The sequence below is a fragment of the Ranitomeya variabilis genome, chromosome 3, assembly GCF_051348905.1.
Source record: "Ranitomeya variabilis isolate aRanVar5 chromosome 3, aRanVar5.hap1, whole genome shotgun sequence".
In the NCBI taxonomy this organism is placed as follows: Eukaryota; Metazoa; Chordata; class Amphibia; order Anura; family Dendrobatidae; genus Ranitomeya; species Ranitomeya variabilis.
Genome location: NC_135234.1, coordinates 783,389,621 through 783,407,512, shown reverse-complemented (window position 1 = coordinate 783,407,512; position 17,892 = coordinate 783,389,621). Strand labels below are relative to the sequence as shown.

At 54.2% G+C, this 17,892-nt stretch overlaps 1 protein-coding gene across 2 annotated transcripts in view; it reads right to left on the bottom strand.

Moving 5' to 3' along the window:
- TRIM3 (tripartite motif containing 3) overlaps positions 1 to 17,892 on the bottom strand; it is a 92,560-nt gene that overhangs the window by 41,232 nt on the left and 33,436 nt on the right. The window contains exons 2-3 of one of the 2 annotated variants that reach the window (XM_077298985.1): positions 6,483 to 6,625; positions 4,306 to 4,540 (exon numbers count right to left, since the gene is read on the bottom strand). In XM_077298985.1, coding sequence (XP_077155100.1) covers positions 4,306 to 4,540; positions 6,483 to 6,595 — 348 coding nt within the window. In that variant the 5' untranslated portion in view covers positions 6,596 to 6,625. Of the gene's footprint in view, positions 1 to 4,305; positions 4,541 to 6,482; positions 6,627 to 17,892 lie in introns of both variants that reach the window. The other variant, XM_077298986.1, reaches the window with a different exon arrangement.

Genomic DNA, 17,892 nt, shown 5'->3' with positions numbered 1-17,892 from the left:
CTGCTCATCTCTCCCCTAGGTCGGTGCAGGATAAAGGGGCGACTGCTCACCTCACCCCGGGATCAGTGCAGGATAAGGGGGCGACTGCTCACCTCACCCCGGGATCGGTGCAGGATAAGGGGGCGACTGCTCACCTCTCCCCTAGGTCGGTGCAGGATAATCGGGCGACTGCTCACCTCACCCTGGGGTCGGTGCAGGATAATGGGGCGACTGCTCACCTCACCCCGGGGTCGGTGCAGGATAAGGGGGCGACTGCTCAACTCACCCCGGGGTCGGTGCAGGATAAGAGGGCGACTGCTCACCTCACCCCGGGGTCGGTGCAGGATAAGGGGGCGACTGCTCACCTTCCCCCGGGATCAGTGCAGGATAAGGGGGCGACTGCTCACCTCACCCCTGGGACGGTGCAGGATAAGGGGGCGACTGCTCACCTCACCCCGGGATCGGTGCAGGATAAGGGGGCGACTGCTCACCTCACCCCGGGATCAGTGCAGGATAAGGGGGCGACTGCTCACCTCACCCCGGGATCAGTGCAGGATAAGGGGGCGACTGCTCACCTGACCCCTGGGACGGTGCAGGATAAGGTGGCGACTGCTCACCTGACCCCTGGGACGGTGCAGGATAAGGGGTCGACTGCTCACCTCACCCCTGGGACGGTGCAGGATAAGGGGGCGACTGCTCACCTCACCCCGGGATCAGTGCAGGATAAGAGGGCGACTGCTCACCTCACCCTGGGGTCGGTGCAGGATAATGGGGCGACTGCTCACCTCACCCCGGGGTCGGTGCAGGATAAGGGGGCGACTGCTCAACTCACCCCGGGGTCGGTGCAGGATAAGAGGGCGACTGCTCACCTCACCCCGGGGTCGGTGCAGGATAATGGGGCGACTGCTCACCTCACCCCGGGGTCGGTGCAGGATAAGGGGGCGACTGCTCAACTCACCCCGGGGTCGGTGCAGGATAAGAGGGCGACTGCTCACCTCACCCCGGGGTCGGTGCAGGATAAGGGGGCGACTGCTCACCTTCCCCCGGGATCAGTGCAGGATAAGGGGGCGACTGCTCACCTCACCCCTGGGACGGTGCAGGATAAGGGGGCGACTGCTCACCTCACCCCGGGATCGGTGCAGGATAAGGGGGCGACTGCTCACCTCACCCCGGGATCGGTGCAGGATAAGGGGGCGACTGCTCACCTCACCCCGGGATCAGTGCAGGATAAGGGGGCGACTGCTCACCTGACCCCTGGGACGGTGCAGGATAAGGTGGCGACTGCTCACCTGACCCCTGGGACGGTGCAGGATAAGGGGTCGACTGCTCACCTCACCCCTGGGACGGTGCAGGATAAGGGGGCGACTGCTCACCTCACCCCGGGATCAGTGCAGGATAAGAGGGCGACTGCTCACCTGACCCCTGGGACGGTGCAGGATAAAAGGGGGGGACTGCTCACCTCACCCCGGGATCGGTGCAGGATAATGGGGCGACTACTCACCTCACCCCGGGGTCGGTGCAGGATAATGGGGCGACTACTCACCTCACCCCGGGGTCGGTGCAGGATAATGGGGCGACTACTCACCTCTCCCCGGGATCAGTGCAGGATAAGGGGGCGACTGCTCATCTCACCCTGGGATCAGTGCAGGATAAGGGGGCGACTGCTCACCTCACCCTGGGATCAGTGCAGGATAAGGGGGCGACTGCTCACCTCACCCCGGGATCAGTGCAGGATAAGGGGGCGACTGCTCACCTCACCCCTGGGATCAGTGCAGGATAATGGGGCGACTGCTCACCTCACCCCTGGGATCGGTGCAGGATAAGGGGGCGACTGCTCACCTCACCCCGGGATCAGTGCAGGATAAGGGGGCGACTGCTCACCTCACCCTGGGATCGGTGCAGGATAAGGGGGCGACTGCTCACCTCACCCCGGGGTCGGTGCAGGATAAGGGGGCGACTGCTCACCTCACCCTGGGGTCGGTGCAGGATAATGGGGCGACTGCTCACCTCACCCCTGGGACAGTGCAGGATAAGGGGGCGACTGCTCAGCTCACTCCGGGATCAGTGCAGGATAATGGGGCGACTGCTCATCTCTCCCCGGGATCGGTGCAGGATAAGGGGGCGACTGCTCACCTCACCCTGGGATCAGTGCAGGATAATGGGGCGACTGCTCACCTCACCCCGGGGTCGGTGCAGGATAAGGGGGCGACTGCTCACCTCACCCCGGGACCAGTGCAGGATAATGGGGCGACTGCTCACCTCACCCCTGGGATCAGTGCAGGATAATGGGGCGACTGCTCACCTCACCCCGGGGTCGGTGCAGGATAAGGGGGCGACTGCTCACCTCACCCCGGGATCAGTGCAGGATAATGGGGCGACTGCTCACCTCACCCCGGGGTCGGTGCAGGATAAGGGGGCGACTGCTCACCTCACCCCGGGATCAGTGCAGGATAATGGGGCGATTGCTCACCTCACCTCTGGGATCGGTGCAGGATAAGGGGGCGACTGCTCATCTCACTCCGGGATCGGTGCAGGATAAGAGGGCGACTGCTCATCTCACCCCGGGGTCGGTGCAGGATAGGGGGCGACTGCTCACCTCACCCCTGGGATCAGTGCAGGATAGGGGGCGACTGCTCACCTCACCCCTGGGATCAGTGCAGGATAATGGGGCGACTGCTCACCTCACCCCTGGGATCAGTGCAGGATAAGGGGGCGACTGCTCACCTCACCCTGGGATCGGTGCAGGATAATGGGGCGACTGCTCATCTCACCCTGGGGTCAGTGCAGGATAAGGGGGCGACTGCTCACCTCACCCTGGGGTCAGTGCAGGATAAGGGGGCGACTGCTCACCTCACCCTGGGGTCAGTGCAGGATAAGGGGGCGACTGCTCACCTCACCCCTGGGGTCGGTGCAGGATAAGGGGGCGACTGCTCATCTCACCCTGGGATCAGTGCAGGATAAGGGGGCGACTGCTCACCTCACCCTGGGGTCAGTGCAGGATAAGGGGGCGACTGCTCACCTCACCCTGGGGTCGGTGCAGGATAAGGGGGCGACTGCTCACCTCACCCTGGGATCGGTGCAGGATAAGGGGGCGACTGCTCACCTCACCCTGGGATCGGTGCAGGATAAGGGGGCGACTGCTCACCTCACCCCGGGGTCAGTGCAGGATAAGGGGGCGACTGCTCATCTCACCCTGGGGTCGGTGCAGGATAAGGGGGCGACTGCTCACCTTCCCCCGGGATCAGTGCAGGATAAGGGGGCGACTGCTCATCTCACCCTGGGATCGGTGCAGGATAAGGGGGCGACTGCTCACCTCACCCCGGGGTCGGTGCAGGATAAGGGGGCGACTGCTCACCTCACCCTGGGGTCGGTGCAGGATAAGGGGGCGACTGCTCACCTCACCCTGGGATCGGTGCAGGATAAGGGGGCGACTGCTCACCTCACCCCGGGGTCGGTGCAGGATAAGGGGGCGACTGCTCACCTCACCCTGGGGTCGGTGCAGGATAATGGGGCGACTGCTCACCTCACCCCAGGATCAGTGCAGGATAATGGGGCGACTGCTCACCTCACCCCGGGATCAGTGCAGGATAATGGGGCGACTGCTCACCTCACCCCAGGATCAGTGCAGGATAAGGGGGCGACTGCTCACCTCACCCCAGGATCAGTGCAGGATAAGGGGGCGACTGCTCACCTCACCCCTGGGATCGGTGCAGGATAAGGGGGCGACTGCTCACCTCACCCCGGGATCGGTGCAGGATAAGGGGGCGACTGCTCACCTCACCCCGGGATCAGTGCAGGATAATGGGGCGACTGCTCACCTCACCCCTGGGATCGGTGCAGGATAAGGGGGCGACTGCTCACCTCACCCCGGGATCGGTGCAGGATAAGGGGGCGACTGCTCACCTCACCCCGGGATCGGTGCAGGATAAGGGGGCGACTGCTCACCTCACCCTGGGGTCAGTGCAGGATAAGGGGGCGACTGCTCACCTCACCCCGGGATCGGTGCAGGATAAGGGGGCGACTGCTCACCTCACCCCTGGGATCGGTGCAGGATAAGGGGGCGACTGCTCACCTCACCCCGGGATCAGTGCAGGATAATGGGGCGACTGCTCACCTCACCCCTGGGATCGGTGCAGGATAAGGGGGCGACTGCTCACCTCACCCCGGGATCGGTGCAGGATAAGGGGGCGACTGCTCACCTCACCCCGGGATCGGTGCAGGATAAGGGGGCGACTGCTCACCTCACCCCGGGGTCAGTGCAGGATAAGGGGGGCGACTGCTCAGCTCACCCTGGGGCCGGTGCAGGATAGGGGGGAGGCTGCTCACCTTGCCCTGGTGATTGGGGCAGGATAAGGGGGTGGCAGACGTGTGCCCGTCACATGGGAGGGCGCTTTGCTCCTGTCGCCCACTCTCCGGGCTCCGCTGCAGAACTTCCATGAGGTTGGTGATGAAGAAGTTGTTCTGTAGAGCCGAGACCCCGCGCTCTGGGAGGATGGACGTTTGCCGGCACACGGGGCAGGACAGGGTGAGGCTCTGCGGGGGGATGTAGCTCTGCAGACACCTGGGGGTCCGGAGAAGGAAGGGATTAGTGGAGAAAGGTGGTGCAAAATGCCGGCAGCCCCCCCACTGCCACAATCCCAGTGTGACACTGACGTGTGATAATCCCAGTGTGACACTGACGTGTGATAATCCCAGTGTGACACTGACGTGTGATAATCCCAGTGTGACACTGACGTGTGATAATCCTAGTGTGACACTGACGTGTGATAATCCCGGTGTGACACTGACGTGTGATAATCCCAGTGTGACACTGACGTGCGATAATCCCAGTGTGACACTGACGTGTGATAATCCCAGTGTGACACTGACGTGTGATAATCCCAGTGTGACACTGACGTGTGATAATCCCAGTGTGACACTGACGTGTGATAATCCCGGTGTGACACTGACGTGTGATAATCCCAGTGTGGTACTGATGTGTGATAATCCTAGTGTGACACTGACGTGTGATAATCCCGGTGTGACACTGGCGTGTGATAATCCCAGTGTGACACTGACGTGTGATAATCCCGGTGTGACACTGGCGTGTGATAATCCCAGTGTGACACTGACGTGTGATAATCCCAGTGTGACACTGACGTGCGATAATCCTAGTGTGACACTGACGTGTGATAATCCCGGTGTGACACTGACGTGCGATAATCCCAGTGTGACACTGACGTGCGATAATCCCAGTGTGACACTGGCGTGTGATAATCCCCGTGTGACACTGACGTGTGATAATCCCAGTGTGGTACTGATGTGTGATAATCCTAGTGTGACACTGACGTGTGATAATCCCGGTGTGACACTGACGTGTGATAATCCCAGTGTGACATTGACGTGCGATAATCCCAGTGTGACACTGACGTGTGATAATCCCAGTGTGGTACTGATGTGTGATAATCCTAGTGTGACACTGACGTGTGATAATCCCCGCGTGACACTGACGTGTGATAATCCCAGTGTGGTACTGATGTGTGATAATCCCGGTGTGACACTGGCGTGTGATAATCCCGGTGTGACACTGGCGTGCGATAATCCCAGTGTGACACTGACGTGCGATAATCCCAGTGTGACACTGACGTGTGATAATCCCAGTGTGACACTGGCGTGTGATAATCCCAGTGTGACACTGGCGTGCGATAATCCCAGTGTGACACTGACGTGCGATAATCCCAGTGTGACACTGGCGTGCGATAATCCCAGTGTGACACTGACGTGCGATAATCCCAGTGTGACACTGACGTGCGATAATCCTAGTGTGACACTGACGTGTGATAATCCCGGTGTGACACTGACGTGCGATAATCCCAGTGTGACACTGACGTGCGATAATCCCAGTGTGACACTGACGTGTGATAATCCCCGTGTGACACTGACGTGTGATAATCCCAGTGTGGTACTGATGTGTGATAATCCTAGTGTGACACTGACGTGTGATAATCCCGGTGTGACACTGACGTGTGATAATCCCAGTGTGACACTGACGTGCGATAATCCCAGTGTGACACTGGCGTGTGATAATCCCCGTGTGACACTGACGTGTGATAATCCCAGTGTGGTACTGATGTGTGATAATCCTAGTGTGACACTGACGTGTGATAATCCCGGTGTGACACTGACGTGCGATAATCCCAGTGTGACACTGACGTGTGATAATCCCAGTGTGACACTGGCGTGTGATAATCCCAGTGTGGTACTGATGTGTGATAATCCTAGTGTGACACTGACGTGTGATAATCCCGGTGTGACACTGACGTGTGATAATCCCAGTGTGACACTGACGTGCGATAATCCCAGTGTGACACTGGCGTGTGATAATCCCAGTGTGGTACTGATGTGTGATAATCCTAGTGTGACACTGACGTGTGATAATCCCCGCGTGACACTGACGTGCGATAATCCCGGTGTGGTTGATGTGACACTTACGTCTGCCTTACGTTAGGACACTGGACACTCACTTTTCGCAGAAGGTGTGCAGACATGGCAGGACCTTGGGCACATGGTAGCGCTCCAGGCAGATGCTGCAGATAAGGAACTGCTTGTCAATCTGACGCACCACCGGACTCGCCATGATCACAACGCAGAGGCTCCACAGGAAAACCTGCAGTGAGAAAGAAGCATGGTGGAAAAGGGTTTTACAGGGGCTGCCGTGGGGTAACAGGCAGGACGCGGCCCAGGAGCCGCCGCGGGGTAACAGGCAGGACGCGGCCCAGGAGCCACCGCGGGGTAACAGGCAGGACGCGGCCCAGGAGCCACCGCGGGGTAACAGGCAGGACGCGGCCCAGGAGCCAGCGCGGGGTAACAGGCAGGACGCGGCCCAGGAGCCGCCGAGGGGTAACAGGCAGGACGCGGCCCAGGAGCCACCGCGGGGTAACAGGCAAGACGCGGCCAGGAGCCACCGCGGGGTAACAGGCAGGACGCGGCCCAGGAGCCGCCGCGGGGTAACAGGCAGGACGCGGCCCAGGAGCCGCCGAGGGGTAACAGGCAAGACGTGGCCCAGGAGCCGCCGCAGGGTTACAAGCAGGACGTGGCCCAGGAGCCACCGCGGGGTAACAAGCAGGACGCGGCCCAGGAGCCGCCACAGGGTAACAAGCAGGACGCGGCCCAGGAGCCACCGCGGGGTAAGAGTCAGGACGCGGCCCAGGAGCCGCCGCGGGGTAACAGGCAGGACGCGGCCCAGGAGCCGCCGCGGGGTAACAGGCAGGACGCGGCCCAGGAGCCGCCGGGGTAACAGGCAGGACGCGGCCCAGGAGCCGCCGGGGTAACAGGCAGGACGCGGCCCAGGAGCCGCCGGGGTAACAGGCAGGACACGGGCCAGGAGCCGCCGCGGGGTAACAGGCAGGACGCGGCCCAGGAGCCGCCGCGGGGTAACAGGCAGGACGCGGCCCAGGAGCCACCGCGGGGTAACAGGCAGGACGCGGCCCAGGAGCCACCGCAGGGTAACAAGCAGGACGCGGCCCAGGAGCCACCGCAGGGTAACAGGCAGGACGCGGCCGAGGAGCCGCCGCGGGGTAACAAGCAGGACGCGGCCCAGGAGCCGCCGGGGTAACAGGCAGGACGCGGCCCAGGAGCCGCCGAGGGGTAACAGGCAGGACGCGGCCCAGGAGCCGCCGAGGGGTAACAGGCAGGACGCGGCCCAGGAGCCGCCGAGGGGTAACAGGCAGGACGCGGTGTAACAAGCAGGACGCGGCCCAGGAGCCGCCGAGGGGTAACAGGCAGGACGCGGCCCAGGAGCCGCCGAGGGGTAACAGGCAGGACGCGGCCCTGGAGCCGCTGCGGTGTAACAAGCAGGACGCAGCCCAGGAGCCACCGCGGGGTAAGATAGCATCAATGAGTGGTGGGATGGAGTTATACAAAGGAAGCCACCAATCACGGATGAAGCCGAGGTTATACACAGAAAGCCACCAATCAGAGGTGGGGTTATACACAGGAAGCCACCAATCAGGGGTTAGGATGAGGTTATACAGAGGAAGCCACCAATCACGGATGAAGGCGAGGTTATACACAGGAAGCCATCAGTCAGGGGTGGGGTTATACACAGGAAGCCACCAATCAGGGGTGGGGTTATACACAGGAAGCCACCAATCACGGGTGAGGATGAGGTTATACAGAGGAAGCCACCAATCAGGGGTGGGGCAGTGTTTATATTGAGGAAAATAAGGATTTGATACAATTTTGCCTTCTCACAAGCTGCTTGCCTATTGTCCAGTAGCTCATCTGAGCCTTGTGCAGGTCTACAATTGTTTATTCTGTCTCTCACAGGTGAAGTGTACCTACGATAAAAAGTACAGACCTCCCCATTCTTTCTAGGTGGGAAAATCTGCAAAATCGGCAGTGTATCAAATAGTTATCCCCCCCACCTATAGACAGATTAAGCCTCCTATAGTGATATTTTCCTGCTGATAACATACTGATTGTATAGAACCTTCAGACCTGGCACAAACTAGGCACACATATATATATCCGAGGAGCAGCCCCACAAGGTCCCCCGCAAACCGGAGCAGCCCCACCAGGTCCCCCACATCCCAGGAGAAGCCCCACAAGGTCCCCCGCATCCCGGGAACAGCCCCACAAGGTCCCCCACAACTCGGGAGCAGCCCCACAAGGCCCCCGCATCCCAAGAGCAGCCCCACAAGGTCTCCAGCATCCTGGGAGCAGCCCCACAAGTTCCCCCGCATCCCAGGAGCAGCCCCACAAGGTCCCGGCATCCCGGGAGCAGCCCCACAAGGTCCCGGCATCCTGGGAGCAGCCCCACAAGGTCCCGGCATCCCGGGAGCAGCCCTACAAGGTCCCCCGCATCCTGGCAACAGCCCCAAAAGGCCCCTGCATCCTGGGAGCAGCCCTACAAGGTCCCCCGCATCCAGGGAGCAGCCCTACAAGGTCCCCCCCGCATCCTGGGATCACCCCACATGATAGTTTTTCTGATTCGCTATGTTTCTTCCTCATGTGCAGGTATTGCAGGACCTTAGGTATCTATGGTTGCAACCACTGATATAGTGACAGCTAGTTGCTAGTGGTCGTAATCATGGATACCTAAAGTCCAGCATATGAGGAAAGAGACAGCAAATCAGAAAAACTATGCTACATTTCTAATTGGAGGTATGTGGTAATATTATTATGATTACTACACATTGGGCCAGGATCTTGGAGATGGGATTACGCCTTTATCCCCTGACATCAGATGTAATAACCGTCCATGTGACCAGGGCCTATCTGACCAGGGACAGATTATTACATCTGTACGATCGCCCGCCTACACACGGGGTGCGCGGGCGATCGCAGCCAGTTATCAACTGATTCTGACAGCTGACACCCAGCACAAAGTGCCAGGAGCAGTCACGCACCACTCCCGGCACTTTAACCCCTGAAACGCTGCGATCGAACGAGATCACAGCATTCCGGGAACCAGCAGAGGGTCGATACCCCCTCTGCCTTTTGATTGGGGACCCCACGGAGTGATGCGGGGTCCCGATCTTTGCCATGACGAGTTATAGCCCTCAGAATAAAGCCATGCAAAAATAATTAATTGTGTCTATAAAATAGTTTATATTGTGTAAAAGCGCCAAAACATAAAAAACGATATAAATGAGGTATTGCTGTAATCGTACTGACCCGAAGAATAAAACTGCCTTATCAATTTTACCACACACGGAATGGCATAACCCCCACCTCCCCCCAAAAAAATCCTGAATTGCTGGATTTTGTTCATTCTGCCTCCCAAAAATCAATAGAAAGCGATAAAAAATGTCATGTGCCCGAAAATGGCACCAATTAAAATGACAGCTCCCCCACAAAAAACAAGCCCTCACACGACTCTGTGGGACAAAATATGGAAAAATTATAACTCTCAAAATGTGGTGACACAAAAACTATTTTTTGCAATATAAAGCATCTTTTAGTGTGTGACGGCTGCCATATATAAAAACCCGATAAAAATCTGGTATCGCTGTAATCGCACCGACCCGAAGAATAAAGTCGCCTAATCACTTATACCGCACGAGGAACGGAATAAAAAATAAATAAAACCAAATATTCACATGCTGTTGATTTTTCCATTCTGCCTCCCAAAGATCGTAGTAAGGCTCGGAGCACATTTATCCTGCGCTCTGCGCTGAGCATTTACACCAGGGTTTCCGTGTAAATCTCTGAAATACATGATTCAGATGGAACCTCTGGCAGAAGATTCCCTATAATGAGGCAGATGGAGGCACCGTGGACGCTGTCTGACCTGTAGGATTGCATAAAAGTTGTGTCGGCCACAGTTTTGAAAATGACACCGCTGAACAGAGACAAGCCGGAGTCCAGAGGAACTCTGCAGCCTCATAGTGAATGGATTCCTCGGAGTTCTCATCTGAATCACATCACTCCAAGAGTTAGATGGAAACCCCAAAGTAAGTGCTCAGCGTAGAGCACAGGATAACTGTGATCCCAAAAGTGATGTAAAACGTTCCCTACAAAAGCTTCAACTCAAACCACAAAAAAGCAAATCACCACTCAGATCTGTTAACGGAAATATAGGGGGCTCCCACATTACTGGTAGCACAAAGGCTCTGGAAAAGCAAAATGGCTCCTCAACCGCCAAAAGAAATTCAGCCAATTCTGCGCTCCCAAATCCCAACGCCACCCTCCCATCTGAGCGCCAGTGTGCCTAAACCACATACAGCTCTGGCAAAAATTAACAGACCACTGCAGAATGTTCAGTTTGTCTGATTTGTTTGTTTTTCTCTTTATAGGTATATTTTTGAGTAAAATGTAAATTGTTCTTTTATTCTATAAACTACTGACAACATGTCTCCGAAGTTCCAAGCAATAAATTTTGTATTTTTTTCTGACAAAGAAAAATGGTCAAAATTAAAAAACAAACCCCCAGTGCTTTCAGACCTCAAATAAAGCAAAGAAACCAAGTTCACAATCATTTAGAAACAACAATACTAATGTTTTATCTCAGGAAGCGTTCAGAAATCAATATTGTGTGGAATAACCATGATTGTTAATCCCAGCTTTCCTGCGTCTTGGCAGCTTTCCTCCAGTCTTTCACACTGCTCCTGGGTGACCTTATGCCGCTCCTGGTACAATAATGTCAGCCGTTCTTTATCTGATGGCTTGTGACTATCCATCATCCTCCTGATTACATTCCAGAGGTTTTCAATGGGGTTCAGGTCTGGAGATTGGGCGGCCATGACAGGGGTTTGATGTGGTGGTCTCTTAATTTTTGCTAGAGCTGTATAGCGTCCACACGTTTGGCATTTCTGAAGCGATGAGAGCACGCCTAAACTTGCGGGTGCATGCCTCCAGAAGCACAGGCTGGGCACAACGCACCGGTCGCTACAACGCACCGGTCGCTACAACGCACCGGTCACTACAACGCACCGGTCACTACAACGCACCGGTCACTACAACGCACCGGTCACTACAACGCACCGGTCACTACAACGCACCGGTCACTACAACGCACCGGTCACTACAACGCACCGGTCGCCACAACGCACCGGTCACTACAACGCACCGGTCACTACAACGCACCGGTCACTACAACCAGGGCCGGACTGGCCATAGGGCACTTCTGGCAAATGCCAGAAGGGCCGGTGCCAGTGGTGGGCCGCTCAATCCGCCGCCCCCGCCGTCGCATTCAACTATACCGGCGTATAGACGCCGGTACAGTTGAATTCAATGATGGAGGAGAGAGCGTCTACAGACGCTCCTCTCCCATCATTCCCCGCTCTGCCTCTGACACTGCGGGTGCGCGATGACGTCATATCATCGCGCACCTGCTGTGTCCCGGGCAGACTGCAGCTGCTGAGACAGGAGCAGGAACCAGGAAGCAACGCTGGGCACGAGGAGAGGTGAGGAGAGTTTTTTTTTTTCTGGACTGTGGGGCCATTCTCGGAGGAGGTGAGGGGAGGAAGAGAAGAGATGTGGGCTGTATATAGTTCTCTGTGGGCTGTGCTCTGTGCTGTATACTGCTGTGGGCTGTATATAGTACTCTGTGGGCTGTGCTCTGTGCTGTATACTACTGTGTGCTCTGTGCTATATATAGTACTCTGTGGGCTGTGCTCTGTGCTGTATACTGCTGTGGGCTGTATATAGTTCTCTGTGGGCTGTGCTCTGTGCTGTATACTGCTGTGGGCTGTATATAGTTCTCTGTGGGCTGTGCTCTGTGCTGTATACTGCTGTGTGCTCTGTGCTATATATAGTTCTCTGTGGGCTGTGCTCTGTGCTGTATACTGCTGTGGGCTGTATATAGTACTCTGTGGGCTGTGCTCTGTGCTGTATACTACTGTGTGCTCTGTGCTATATATAGTACTCTGTGGGCTGTGCTCTGTGCTGTATACTGCTGTGGGCTGTATATAGTTCTCTGTGGGCTGTGCTCTGTGCTGTATACTGCTGTGGGCTGTATATAGTTCTCTGTGGGCTGTGCTCTGTGCTGTATACTGCTGTGTGCTCTGTGCTATATATAGTTCTCTGTGGGCTGTGCTCTGTGCTGTATACTGCTGTGGGCTGTATATAGTTCTCTGTGGGCTGTGCTCTGTGCTGTATACTGCTGTGGGCTGTATATAGTTCTCTGTGGGCTGTGCTCTGTGCTGTATACTGCTGTGGGCTGTATATAGCTCTCTGTGGGCTGTGCTCTGTGCTGTATACTGCTGTGGGCTGTATATAGTTCTCTGTGGGCTGTGCTCTGTGCTGTATACTGCTGTGGGCTGTATACAGTTCTCTGTGGGCTGTGCTCTGTGCTGTATACTACTGTGGGCTGTATATAGTTCTCTGTGGGCTGTGCTCTGTGCTGTATACTGCTGTGGGCTGTATATAGCTCTCTGTGGGCTGTGCTCTGTGCTGTATACTACTGTGTGCTCTGTGCTATATATAGTTCTCTGTGGGCTGTGCTCTGTGCTGTATACTGCTGTGGGCTGTATATAGCTCTCTGGGCTGTGCTCTGTGCTGTATACTGCTGTGGGCTGTATATAGTTCTCTGTGGGCTGTGCTCTGTGCTGTATACTACTGTGGGCTATATATAGCTCTCTGTGGGCTGTGCTCTGTGCTGTATACTACTGTGGGCTGTATATAGCTCTCTGTGCTCTGTGCTGTATACTACTGTGTGCTCTGTGCTATATATAGTTCTCTGTGGGCTGTGCTCTGTGCTGTATACTGCTGTGGGCTGTATATAGTTCTCTGTGGGCTGTGCTCTGTGCTGTATACTGCTGTGGGCTGTATATAGTTCTCTGTGGGCTGTGCTCTGTGCTGTATACTACTGTGGGCTGTATATAGCTCTCTGTGGGCTGTTCTCTGTGCTGTATACTACTGTGGGCTGTATATAGTTCTCTGTGGGCTGTGCTCTGTGCTGTATACTGCTGTGGGCTGTATATAGCTCTCTGTGGGCTGTGCTCTGTGCTGTATACTACTGTGGGCTGTATATAGCTCTCTGTGGGCTGTGCTCTGTGCTGTATACTACTGTGTGCTCTGTGCTATATATAGTTCTCTGTGGGCTGTGCTCTGTGCTGTATACTGCTGTGGGCTGTATATAGTTCTCTGTGGGCTGTGCTCTGTGCTGTATACTGCTGTGGGCTGTATATAGCTCTCTGTGGGCTGTGCTCTGTGCTGTATACTACTGTGTGCTCTGTGCTATATATAGTTCTCTGTGGGCTGTGCTCTGTGCTGTATACTGCTGTGGGCTGTATATAGTTCTCTGTGGGCTGTGCTCTGTGCTGTATACTGCTGTGGGCTGTATATAGTTCTCTGTGGGCTGTGCTCTGTGCTGTATACTACTGTGGGCTGTATATAGCTCTCTGTGGGCTGTGCTCTGTGCTGTATGCTACTGTGGGCTGTATATAGTTCTCTGTGGGCTGTGCTCTGTGCTGTATATAGTTCTCTGTGGGCTGTGCTCTGTGCTGTATACTACTGTGGACTGTATATAGTTATCTGTGGGCTGTGCTGTGTGCTGTATGCTACTGTGGGCTGTATATAGTTCTCTGTGGGCTGTGCTCTGTGCTGTATATAGTTCTCTGTGGGCTGTGCTCTGTGCTGTATACTACTGTGGGCTGTATATAGTTCTCTGTGGGCTGTGCTCTGTGCTGTATGCTACTGTGGGCTGTATATAGTTCTCTGTGGGCTGTGCTCTGTGCTGTATATAGTTCTCTGTGGGCTGTGCTCTGTGCTGTATACTACTGTGTGCTGTATATAGTTCTCTGTGGGCTGTGCTGTATATAGTACTCTGTGGGCTGTGCTGTATATAGTACTATGTGGGCTGTGCTGTATATAGTACTCTGTGGGCTGTGCTGTATATAGTACTCTGTGGGCTGTGCTGTATATAGTACTCTGTGGGCTGTGCTGTATATAGTACTCTGTGGGCTGTGCTGTATATAGTACTCTCTGGGCTGTGCTGTATATAGTACTCTCTGGGCTGTGCTGTATATAGTACTCTCTGGGCTGTGCTGTATATAGTACTCTCTGGGCTGTGCTTTATATAGTACTCTGGGCTGTGCTGTATATAGTACTCTGGGCTGTGCTTTATATAGTTCTCTGTGGGCTGTGCTGTATATAGTTCTCTGTGGGCTGTGCTGTGTATAGTTCTCTGTGGGCTGTGCTGTATATATTACTTTGTGGGCTGTGCTGTATATATTACTTTGTGGGCTGTGCTGTATATATTACTCTGTGGGCTGTGCTGTATACTACTGTGTGGACTGTGCTGTATACTTCTACGTGGGCTGTGCTGTATACTACTGTGTGGTCTGTGCTGTATACTACTGTGTGGTCTGTGCTGAATACTGCTGTGTGGGCTGTGTTATCTCCTACGCGAGCTGTGCTATAGTATGCAGGCTGTGCTGTATACTATGCGGTTTGTGCTATATAATATGCGGGCTTTGCTATATACTATGGGGAGTATATTATATTCTATGGGGGAGGCCATGTTATGTACTATGTGGCTGTGTTATATACTATTGTGGGGGTATATTATATTCTATGGGGGAGGCTGCGTTATATACTATGGGGGGCTGCATTATATTCTATGGGGGGCTACATTATATATTATGGGGAGGTGGGCTGTATTATATTCTATGGGGGTTACATACTCTGGGGTGGCTGCATTATACTCTGTGGGGTGGCTGCATTATACTCTGGGGTGGCTGCATTATACTCTGGGGTGGCTGCATTATACTCTGGGGTGGCTGCATTATACTATATGTGGGCTGCATTATACTGTATCGAGGACTATGGGGAATACGTTATACTATATGAAGAACTATGGGGTGCATTATACTATGGGAAGTGAATTGTACTACATGGATGACTGTGGCGGTGCATTATACTATATGGAGCACTATGAGGATTGTATTATGCTATATGGAGGACTATGAGGAGTGTATTATACTATGTGGAGGACTGAGCAGTGTATTTTAATATATGGAGGACTATAGGGAGTGTATTATACTATATGGAGGACTATGGAGCACATTATAATATATGGAGGACTATGGGGTGTATTTTACTAAACAAGTAAAATGCTGCATATTCGGATTGTTTTTGCTGGAACAAAAAGCCTTGTTGTCAGCAGCACATTGCCAGTGTAAACTGTAGATGTGCTGCTGAAAACATGATACTGTATGGTGATCTATTAGTGATCGTTCTGTCTCATCATTATTCCTCAGCTGGTGGAAAGAGGCCGGGAAACAAGCGTTGAACAACTTCAGTATTGTCGATCAAACTCGTTTAGCGGCCTGAACTCAGCGCACGTAAATACAACAGAAAGGCTTCTGTGTGATGTGCAATATGTTAGCATTTGGGGACCCATTTTAAACTTTGCCTAGGGCCCCACTTTGCCTAAAACCGGCCCTGCCTACAAGTGTACAAAGATATTATACAGTCACCATGTGACAAGTGGGCCTGTGTAACTTCAAATGCCAGGGCTGAATTTTAGTCCCAGTCCGGCCCTGACTACAACGCACCGGTCACTACAACGCACCGGTCGCTACAACGCACCGGTCACTACAGCGGCAGTTTGCAATTATTACTTGAGGGGGAATTCTGCTCTTCTAGCTATTAGGGGCTCTGTATATGGAGTCCACAAACTGTTTTAGGAAAATCTGCGCTCCAAGAAGCTCATAGCACTCCGTCCCTCCCGAGTCTTTCCATATGGCTAAATAGTACTGTGCAGCCACATACGGGGTATTGCCACGTTCAGTAGAAATTGAGGGACAAATTTTGGTGCCATTTTTACCCATTTCCCAGTGTGAAAATGTAAAATCTGGTGAAAATGTTGTTATTTTTTCCTCACTGCCCAGTGGTATACAATTCTGTGACACATCTGTGGTGTGAATATGATCACTGCACCCCTAGATGAACTCATTGAGAGGTGTAGTTTGTAAAATGGGGTCACAAATAGGGGTGGGTTTCTGCTGTTCTGGCTCCTCAGGGGCTCTGCCAGGGGGTCATGGCACCCGCTAATCATAATAGTAAAATCTGGCGCTCCTTGCCTTTTGAGCTTTGCGCTGTGCCTGAAAAATATTTCCGGATTACACGTAGGGTATTGGCGCACTCGGAAAAAAATGGACCTCAGCTTGTTGTAACAAAATGTCCTATCAGCCCTTAGAAGAATTAAAGACTTGGGGCTAAAACAGCATTTTAGTGGCAGAAATGTAATTTATTCTTACATTATAAAATTCTGTGAGGCACATGTGTAAATATGATCACTGACCCTGGATGAATTCATTGGAGAGCGAAGTTTGTAAAATGGGGTCACAAGTAGGGGGCTTCTGCCGTTCTGGCTCCTCAGGGGCTCTATCAATGTGACATGGCCCCCTCACAGCATTCCAGCAAAATCTGAACTCCAATATGGCCCTGTGTGAAACAACTGAAATTATCTATATATAATCATCTAAGGGGCACTTCCATCTGTTTGTCTGTCTGTCACGGAAATCCAGCGTCGCTGATTGGTCGCGGCCGCGAATTCCTATGTGGCATCAATAGTAAAAAGATCTAATGTTAAAAATAATAAAAAATCATTATATACTCCCCTTTCCCGCTCCTCGCGCCGCTCCGGGCCATGCATTGTGGTCTCGTGGGACCGCTACGTCATCATCTCGTGAGACCGCAATGAACTCTTGGGACTGGAGCGTTGCGAGGAACATCACTAAACGCCTCGCCTTGATCCGGGGGCCGACGGAAGGTGAGTATATAACTATTTTTTATTATTTTTTTTATATGGTGCCCACATTGCTATATACTACGTGAGCTGTGCTATATACTACATGGCCTGTGTTACATGAGGAAAATGTAATTTATTAACTACCGTATTTTTCTGACTATAAGACGCACTTTTCCCCAAAAAAAATTGTGAGGAAAATGGGGGGTGCGTCTTAGAGTTGGAATGCAGGCTTACCGTCAGTGTGGCGGCGGCAGAGGTGCGGGGATGATGTGGCTCGGTGAGCGGTATGGCATGAGCAGGGTCCCTTCAACATTTGAGGTGACGCCGCGGCCCGGTATTGAAGGAGAGCAGCAGAGCTGGGCGAGTCACGGCTTTCCCGGTGGCGGCGGCCATCTTCCTGAGGCCGCACGTGCACAGATTGAGTTTTCTGCTTCCTGGGGCTTCAGGAAAATGGCCGCGGGAGGCCGCACGTGCGCAGATTGAGATCGCGGCGGCCATTTTCCTGAAGTCGAGTTTGCAGATTGAGATCTCGGCTTCAGGAAAATGGCCGCCGCGATCTCCATCTGTGCACGCGCGGCCTCCCGTGGCCATTTTCCTGAAGCCCTGGGAAGCAGAGTACTGAATCTGCGCACGCGCGGCCTCAGGAAGATGACCGCCGTCATCGGGAAAGCCGTGACTCACCCAGCTCTGCTGCTCTCTTTCAATACCGCCGCGGCGTCACCTCAAATGTG